Genomic DNA, 10,178 nt, shown 5'->3' with positions numbered 1-10,178 from the left:
TTTTGAGTACAGTTTATAACTGCAGCAGGGCTGCACTGAACATTGAAAATACAAAGTCAGCAAATCTGCTGCCTTTCTCACTGCTGATACAAATTATACAGACGCTTGCCTTTTTGAAATGCCTTTTGTGAAACCTATGGACACAGTCCTCCACTGTTACTATACATAACTATATATTTGAGGAAGGAATTTGACAAGTGATTGTTAATTCAAGAAATCTTTGGACAAGCACTCACTTATGTATTGCTGTAGTGCACAAGAAAGCAAAATGGACTATAAGCGGCGCTTTTTGCTTGGCGGGTCCAAGCAAAAAGTGCAGCAACACCAGCAGTATCAAATGCCTGAGCTAGGCAGGACCCTGAGCGCACCGCTGGCATCTACAACCCCAACATCCCCTTTGGTCTCCTCAGCTGCTGCGGGCAGCTGCAACCACCCTGTGTCCCACACTACTCCAATCGCAGACATCCAGCAGGGAATCTCCAAATATCTGGATGCACTCAACGTGTTTTGCCGTACGAGCACTTTCCTTACAGACCTTTTCAGCAGTGTATTTAGGAACTCGCACTATTCTAAGGCAGCTATGCAACTGAAAGACGTGCAGGAACATGTCATGGAAGCAGCGAGTCGACTCACAGCAGCAATAAAACCAGAAATAGCAAAAATGCTGATGGAACTCAGTGCAGGAGCTGCAAACTTTAAAGATCAAAAAGAGTTCAGCCTGCAAGACATCGAGGTAAGTTACCTTGCGGATACTGTTTTGCATGTGAATTTGTATCATTCCTTCTTAATTGAACTTCTCTTCAAAATCACTTCTGTGCCAAAGTTCTTTCTGACGTTGTATTTGTGGGCAATGCTGGTAAAAAGATCAACTCTTCTATTATGTTTTCTTGGAAGTATTAAGTCATTTGCAGTGCCTGACTTCCAACTATGTTGAATTAGGTGTTTAGTGGATATTTCTGTATAAGAACTTGTACTCTATTTAAAGATTTCATGAAGTAAGAAAGATGAGTTATAATTAAATTGTACTACCTATATAATTCTAAGTGGTAATCTTCTATATGATTTAAACTTATAACCAGCAATCCAACAACCTCTTTCTTTGGGGAAATTATGCTTAGTTAAAAAAAAAAGGGGCAAACCAAAAAAACCCCAAAACCCTGCCCCTTCAAACCAACTAAATAAAAGTTTTAAACAGCTTTCTGTTTATATTAGCTAATATTTCTAACAATATTAAGTCATCATATTCTAAATTAACCTATAGTTTACTTAATATTATCCATTCTGAGGGTAAACCTGAACACTTTGGGAGTCGCATATTGTCATCAGTGTTTGTGTAAAACTGCATACTAGTTGGCTAATGATTGAACTTTGTGTAAAATAATGTTTTATCACTCTTCAAAAAAATTTTTGTCTCTTTGCGCTCATGTGCTTAAAAGGAAAATACCGTGCTAGCACGAGAGATTTGTGCTGTAAAAATTTGTCATGACTTTGCTATAATTTCCATATACCGGCAGCGAGTGCCCAACAGTCAGAATTCAGAGGTGTTGAAGTTGAGAGGATCCCCAACTCTCGTCATGCATGGCTGGGTATTTCTCCTGTAGTAAATGTCACAATTATGTAACGGGCAGTGCTAAGTGATAGTCACGTGTGAATCTCTGGTGTTTCCAGTAGTTCCTCATGTTTTGACATATTTCTTTACAGCAGTCTTTGCAAAGTTATTCTTACAGAATTCCATCCTGAGTGGAAAACTTATTTTTGAGTTCTCTTATTTCTGATTTCGATTTCAGGTAACTTTGTAGGGATGAATGGTATACACACATGCTTATCAAGCATTATCTGCTTGCTATAACTGCACAACTTACAGATGAAGTAGTGCTATTTGTAGTACATGCTTGTAGTGAGAAATACGACTGGCAGTTTTCAGTGTTGTGTACTTAGTATAGAAAGAAGTAAGATTGGCTATATATTTGTTATAAATGTCCTCTGTAGACCGATATTTTTGAAAACAGTCTAATAATGTCACTATGTTTAGCTAAGGCTGTAGGAAAAAAATATTTATTTTTTTAAAAGTTAAAAATCTGTGTGAATTTATGTAATTGAAGACCTTGATAACATCTGTGCTGAAAGACTTCTTTTAATTAAAAAAAGCAAAAACATACGCAGCACTACCAGTCTTCTTGGGGCTTTTTGTGGACTTTGAAAATCTGTCTTGCGAAGTGTTGGCAACTATCTGTATACTGCTTTTATAACCTAGTCAAGCAATTCTAGGTGCGAATTGATGCCCTGCCCCACACGCTGTGTGGGGAGAGTGCTTCTTCAGCAGTGAGCGGAGCTCACAAGCAAAAGCAAAGTGTTGTTTGCATAAGTTGGCTGCCAGCTTAAAGCAAAGGTGGAGAAACTTGCTTTGGTCCCTGCTTTACCTGTATAGACCTAACCCTTGTTCCTGAGCTCTGTGTGCACCTGCAGCGCGCTCTTCACCAGGCAGCTCCATGGTAGGAAGAAACGTAAAGAGAATGCAGGCAAAACAGCTGGATGGCTTGGCTTGCTTCCTAGGCATCTCTTGTGGAGACCGACCACTTGGATCGTACTTTTCTTATGCCTTTTATTAATTAAAACTGCATCTTGCGCATAGCTTTAAACAAGTAAATCCTGCATATTGATGGGAACTTTTGCATAATGAGACAAGTATTGCATTCTGCTTTTGCTTAAGACCCAGCAAAGGTGAAGGACTTGACACTGACTCACATGGTTATTTCATAAGTCAGGCAGGCAGCATGATTTAGATAACTTCAGTATAGGGGCAAGCTACTTGGATGATTGTGCCTCAGAAGCAGTTATCAGTTGCTCACTGTCAAAATGGAGCTGGGCAGAGGTCAGTGTAGAGAATATATTTAAGTTATATTAAGGTGACTCAGAAGTACGTGATGTAAGTATGCTGGAAGACCTGCTGAATTAAAGATAATCTTGAATTGAACAAATGAGTTTTCCAGTTGGGATGGGATTCAGAGGTGAAAATGGAATGTTACAATATTTAAATAGAAATCTTCAGCCTCACAAGAGGAGCGCACTGGGCAGCAGTTCTGAAGAACAGTTCTAGGGCTTATGGTAGTTGTATGTTGAGTAGGAGTCAGTGTTGTGCAGTTGCAAATAATAAATCAGTGTTGTTGCTATTCTGCAAAGAGGCAGTTGTCATGTATTTAACACAACTATAACCTGCAAGAACTGTGAAATAAGCATTCAACTCTCTTCACTTTAAGCATTCAACTCTCTTCACTTTGGTTATTATGGCCTTAAACACCATTAAGCACCAGTGCACGCGCGCACCACTGCTGTTGCGCTTAGAGAAATAGTGAGCAACTGGAGAGACATCAGAGGAGAGTAGCAAGAGTAATCAGACATCCAGGAAGTAGGACTTCAGAGGACAAATTGAAAAGACTGACTCTACAGAAGAGAAGACTTAAGAAGGAAAATCAGAATTGTTCAGGTATGTAAGAAACTGCTAGAAGACATGGCAGTGTTCTTCTCTTCATGCCCATGCAAGGTGGAGCAAGAAGTAATGAATTGAAATTTCAGAAGGAGAGATTCCTATTAATTGTTGTGGAAATACTTTGTCATGTTAGTGAAGCGCTGACGTGGATTGCTACAAAGGGTAGGGAGCCTCCATCATAAAGAACTTACAGAACAGGTTAAACCTGCATCTAGCAAAACTGACCCAGGTGAAATTGCTCTTGCTTGGGACAGTAGGATGACCTTTTGAGAGCCTCTCCTACTCTGCTTTTCTGTGATTAGAAGACTGAGCTATTTATGCTGAAATTAAAAAAAAAAAAAAAGGAAAAAACAAACCACGCATCTATAGAAAAGTAACAGTTCATAAAACTACCAGCAGGAGTAAAAAACTCATAATGGAAGCAGAAAAATATTGAGGTAGGAGGACAGAACCCCAAATTCATGAGAAGGATGTGAGAATGAGGTGTTTTCTATGCATGAGCACAGCTAAGGAAAACATACTTTTCCTAAGCCTTCCTCAACAAAGGCCGTATGTTTTGACGAAGAATGAGAAATATAAGTGGAGCGGGTTTGGCTTTAGGAATTCAGGAGTGCGCTATAGCTTTTCTTAGGTGCCACACATCTTCATCTAGTGGGCTCTAGCCCCCAGGGAAGACAACATCCAGAAATCTTCAAGTTCTCATGAACATACACTGACTTGGATTTGGACTAAAAAAGGTGGTACAACCTGGACTGTAGCAGCAAGTGGGTGAGGTTTTTAATTTATTTATTGTTTTTTAGCAGAACAGAGCTTGCTAGTTCAGAGCTGTCCTCAAGATGTGGAAGAAGGTGACTTCTCTTGATCAAAGTGTTGGTGACAGATGGAGTTTCCCAAAGTTTCTTAATTTCAGAAATGCAAATGCTGATTTTTATTTTCTGCCTTTCCTTTTCCCCGTTCAAAAAGCGTCAAGTTCTCAGGTGTTTTGTGCCTGTATGGGTGAGGAATAGCTTGGAAACTGGGGAATGAGATTGTGGTTTATGTTAAGTTTTCCAGATCTGTTCTTAAAGTTTTGTAAGCTGGAAGAATGCAGTAAAACTGTATTTCTGTTAATAAAAGCATTAAAGGAAATCCTGGGGGGTGGGAATTTAAACTGGGAAAAAATTTGTATATTTCCTCATCTTTTCTGAAGCTTTACAGCAGCCTCAGTACTGCAAAATACAAAGAATGAATCTTGTTTTAGTTAACATGGTGCTTGTGTGTTGTTTTGAAAGTGTTAGTAATGACAGAGATGTACATGTTGCCTTCCTGAACAAAACGGAAACATAAATAGGCACAGGATATTTACTTGGGTGCTCTGTTTTTTATTAAATGGGAGATTGTTTTTGGCTTTTATGTGTATAAAATAACTGAAAAATTTTGAACAAGAAGCTTGTGGGACAAAAATGTCTGAGTAAATATAAAATGTAGGCTTTCCTTAGCATACACTGTGAAGCCCAATTTATTTATTTTTTTTAATTACTACCTTTGCTGTGATTTGCAGGGATTGTCTTCAGACTTTTCTGAGTTGAGGAATTGTTAGTAGCAAAAAGCTGCTTCAATTCAGTAGAAAATGCTATGGCTTGCTGGAATGACATTGTACTCTTGTCTTGGTCTATAATCTCAGGGTCTGCTCAGACCTGTTAGCATCATCTTTAGAAACATTTCATATTTAATTTTAATTGATGCATTTTATTTTTAACATGCTTAACTCTTAAATGCTGTTTTGCTAAATTATGCATTTTAGTAGCGTCAATACCATGTTCTCTCTATTGGGCTTTGAGGTTGAGTGTTAGCAGAAATGAGTCTGTTGGGTTGCCTGTGTCTCCTAATACAGTAGATGTAAAGGTGCAACTTCTGCTGGAATCTAGTTTATGTTGTAGGCAACTCTTTTTCAAAGAGCAGGATTGTGTCTTTCCATTGAGGTGTCTTGGTCATGAGATCACTCTTCCGAACTGCAGGGCATTGCTATGAAGTAAAAATGAATAATACTCTGCCCACTTTCAGTAATATGTGGGAAAGGAGGTTATCTCATAATCTGGTACACCAGTTTGAGTCATACCTCATTAACTTCATTTTATTGCTATTTTAATCTTGTCTCTTCAGTAGGTAGACAGGTTGTGCACCAGGCTTATCCTTACCGAAGCTGTTAAGAACTGAATAAGCCTATTGCAGTGTGTTGGTTTTTTGACGGTTTTGTTTGCCTAGGGAAACAGCCAAAAAAAAAAACCAAAAAACCAACAAACCCCCAAAACCAACTGTACTACATAAAATGGTACTTGGAACTGTAGGTCAGTGTTTGTATCAAGTTTGGAAGACTGACACTAGTTATTTGCTAACTTAATTAGTGGCAGTGTTCTGTTTTAAAGAATCTGTTGTATAAGATTTGCTTGCCGGGGCATTTGCATGCGATCACTGTTTAGCAATGAAATCTGGCGATTTTATGTGTGCACTTTGTCCAGCAAAATATTCCAAAGTTGACTAACTGTGTGCCCCCAATAGGAGGATAATATGGGACAGAGTCACCTAACACTGCATCTCCACCTGATGCTCCTGTTTGTATGTAACCAGTTTGATAAACTTATCACCTGTTTCAGAGACATGGAAGTCTGAAGTGAGACCTCCCCAAAAAGTCCCATTGCTTCCAGATGCCTAAACAGGAAGACAGATTCCTTTAGGTAAGGTTATTCAGCTGCTGAGATAGATAGCTGTCCTACCTGGTAAGGGTTAGGAAGGTCAAGGTGCTGGAGCTGTATTTCTTGGGGACAAAAGATTTGTGAGCTGAAGACCTCATTATATAAACTATTTCATCATATAAATGCAATATAAATGATTCTAAGAAATGGATTAAGAAAACACCACCACTACCAAGAAAAATTTAACTAGGTGGCACCTGTGATGATTCCAGTTCATCTTTGATTACTGCATAGTTTTTAGTTGTTCTTATGGTCTAAAGCAGGAGAGTCAAACACTTCTGCATGGGGGAAGCAGGGAAAAATAAACTCGAAAAAAGAGATGGTGGTGTGTCTAACTGGGGGCTGGCGGGGGGGGGAAACCAACCAAAACCAAAAATATATCCCTATGCTAATATTGTTCTGCAGATCTCACAACAGAGATTTAGTATATGGCTTTACACACTTCGGTAACTGATGGCCAACCCTGGCTGTACTTGTTAAACTGGTGGCAGTTGTACTTCTTTCCCACAGTTAAAACAGAGTTTCAGCTCTGTGGAAGAACCACCTCAAAAAGTGAACTTTTAAAGCAAAGTGAGTTTGGCATCTGCAGTGAGTGTGTAACAGTGCAAAAATCCTCCAGCACTTGGATTTTATTTAAGCAGTTAAAACCATCCTTACCCATTTCTGAGGAAGACTGAAATAATTTACTTTTCAAACAAAATGAAAGTTCAGTAAAGCAGATGTTACTATTTATCTTTACTGTTTAACATTGTAAATTATACTAGGAATGTTGTGTGCTGCCACTTAAACTAAATAATTTGTTTATTTTGAGCATTATTCCCAGGCAAGGAGAAACTTCAACTTCTGTACCTTAAATATTCTTTGAAACTTAATCGGGTTGAAATTCCTAATGAGTCCTAGTTTTTTCTTCCCCTGAGAACTGCATTCTTTGTACACAGAAATACTCAGACTGCCAGTTGTCTTTTCCCGCAGTTTCCTTATAAATCTTTCTAATCTTGTAGCCAGGAAAGCTGGAGTTTTATTCACTTTATCATTTGCTGACTGCCTTTTTAATAAGGCGAACTCCACTTTCAGAGGTCGGTCAAAGTACCAAAAATGTTTAATTTTATGCCTTGTACAAAGAAGGGAAGTGATTGAACCAGAATGGAATGTCAAAAAGAGTCCGGATGCAATGGAAAAAAAGCATTGCCACCACTGGTTCTTCTGAAGTAGATAGTTAATGCATATAGCTGTTCGGGTGACTACAGAGTCTTGCCAGTAAGATCATTGTGTCTGAATGTTTTTATTCCAGAAGAATGTAGCTGAAAATAAGCCAGATGATTTATTTGCTCCAAGGCACGATGGCTTTGTACATTATCTGTGTATTTTATAAATTATTCCTAAAATGGAATTCAAGTTGAATTTTTTTTTTAATAAATCAAAGATACATTTTTGACTACTTTGTGTGACAAACTCCCTAAAAGAAACACCACACTTTGAATAGCTTTTAAATACTTTCTACAGTAATTTGGAAAATACTTGCTTCTCTGCTGCATTCCAGTTATGCTTTCTTGTAAGCTTTCCTCTGCTTAGGGGAGTGCGGCCCTGAAGGTAGATGGAACACTCCTGTTTCTGCTGCTTCGCTCCCCAGGTTGTCCTTCTGGATGGTTGCAGTCCTGTCTGTTCTTCCACACATGGAGGCTGCACCTAAATACTCAGTTTGTGTGACCTGTTTTGTTTTGCTTACAGTAACTGAGGCCTATGTCTGCCTTTGGTCATAATTCTCGTTAGCATTGGCATGAGAGAGGGAGATAAATGGGGGATGGAAATGTGCAGGGGACAGAGGTCCAGGATGCGGAGCCCAGCTCTGGCTGACAGAGGTGGGCACACCTTCCCCGGCAGGATGCTGGCGCAGCCCTCAGCCCAGCGAGTACGGGGAGGGACTGGCAGCCCTTCGCTTCTCTGCCTTTCCTCGGGCTTTCCGAGTGAGTATTACGTGACCCATTTTTGTGAAATATTCGGAAGAAAAGATTTGTGCCAGCGTTAGCAGTTCCTGTCAGACAATGCAAGTGACAGGGCTGCAAATTTGTGCATGCATTCTGCAGTCACTGTTATATTCAGAAAATGGCACTGTGTTGCCACTGTATTATGTGGCAAAATGTTTATCATGCTTATTACTGGTTATTTTCCTGCTTGGAAGATAAACTGGTGGATTAAACTTTTCTGATTTTTATGATAATGTTTTGAAATGATTCTTTTTTTGTTTGTTTTGTTTTGTGTTTTTAGCATAAATTCAGCTAGGTCCATGTGCAAATGGGTTTTGCTGTTGACTTGGTCCTTGTGGTAATATGCTATTTCTGTTTTTGTATTGTTTCATGTGCTTGATATTGCCAAGTAACTTAACAAGCTTTTCATTCTTCAAATAACCATGACTTGAATGCAGAAGTAAAAATGACATGAACTCCCTTAATTCATAGAAATCAATGCTCCCTCACTGTTTACTTTATCTTAAGTAAATGGTTAAATATCATGTGTTACTTATGATCTGAAGCGTTATTTTAATAAAAAAAGATCTGAGGTTAACTTAGCTCCTTACCCCAAACATTGAACAAAAAGGAAGAGGGAAGCTTCTGTGAAATACTCTGTTTGCTTGAAACTAGTTTGTTTCTTCTCCCGCAGGTACTTGGGCGATGTTTCTTGACCGTGATGCAGGTCCACTTTCAGTTCCTGTCACAAGCTTTGCAGAAGGTCCAGCCAGTGGCACACTCTTGCTTTGCTGAAGCTGTAGCTCAGGAGAGAAAAAATGTTAGTGGGGCTGGAGCCTCAAATTTAAGCCCCACGAATGAGCTAGAAGATGCAATAAGATCATGGAGAGGAGCAGCAGAGGTATGGAGATCTTGCTGTAGTGGCATTATATTTAGTGAAATGACAGTTATAGTTAGTGAAACCTAAATTCAGGCTGGATGCCCTGATAAAAGAAGAAAAGCTCTGATTTTAAAGACATACTACGTTTGAAGGGGAGAGCATGGTGCAGTTAAAGATGCTAAAACTTGTTTTACCTATATATGGTGATTATACTGTCTTTGTCCTGTGTAAAGTTTTCTTTGTGATATGATTGTACATAAGGAGTGCACAAACAGTGGAAACAGCTTTTTGTTATTAGTAGTGAATTACCAATGTTCAAATGTGGTTTGGCAGAGGAAATAAAAAAAAAAACCCAACATACAAGTCAGCAAAACCAGCAAAATCTTGATGAAGAATAATGTAGATAATGTCTATTTCTCTTAAATGTTGAGCATGAATTCTATTTTATACTTAAAAATCTTTACGGTAACTTCTAAAACTCTTGTCTTCATGCTGTTAAGCTTGATGTTGCTTGATCCATCAATTGTTGGAATGCTGATCCTATTACTTAAATGTACTGCGCTCTGGACTTGTATTTTCACAAACACTTGCCATCTGGGGAATTCTTACTTTTCCTGCTGTAAAAAGGAATTTACAGAGAAAAATGGTTTTACGAGCTTTTCTGCTTTCCTTTGCACTATTGAAGTCTGCAGACTGATATCAAAATGGATTCAGACACTGAGTGCATGGTTTCCTTAAATTCAAGTAACTTGGAGCATGTGCTTTTGAAGTCTAATTTCGCAGCTCACACAGTCATGTTAATCATCTTGACTGGAAATCTTGTTAAGGTTTCCATTTATCAACTAACATCTGCAAGGTATATGAAAGCAAACAAGTTTCCTTTAGAACTATGAATGCAGAGAAATTATTTGTAATTTTTACTGCAGCATAAATTTATTTCGCTGGATAAAATAGGGATTTGGGAGTGTTCTAGGTATATTACAGATAACTGTAACAGGTCTAATCCTGCTATATCTTTACTCTTTTGCATAAAAATAGTTAATTGTTTAATAAACTTAATTCCTTAAAACTATGTTACAATTTCTAGAAATGCCCTGCAATTGCTATCAAGCTTG

At 38.5% G+C, this 10,178-nt stretch overlaps 1 protein-coding gene across 1 annotated transcript in view; it reads left to right on the top strand.

Annotated features, from left to right (window-relative positions):
- Positions 1 to 238: 238 nt before the first annotated feature.
- GARRE1 (granule associated Rac and RHOG effector 1) overlaps positions 239 to 10,178 on the top strand; it is a gene marked incomplete at its 5' end in the record, with an annotated part of 29,431 nt that continues 19,491 nt past the window's right edge. The window contains 2 exons of the mRNA XM_082005531.1: positions 239 to 733; positions 8,878 to 9,084. Of these exons, the coding sequence (XP_081861657.1) occupies positions 239 to 733; positions 8,878 to 9,084 (702 nt within the window). The remainder of the gene's footprint in view (positions 734 to 8,877; positions 9,085 to 10,178) is intronic.

This window comes from Phaethon aethereus, assembly GCF_964289735.1.
Source record: "Phaethon aethereus genome assembly, chromosome: 13".
NCBI lineage: Eukaryota > Metazoa > Chordata > Aves > Phaethontiformes > Phaethontidae > Phaethon > Phaethon aethereus.
The sequence above is the reverse complement of the archived record's forward strand: the minus strand, read 5'-3'. Positions and strand labels throughout refer to the sequence as shown.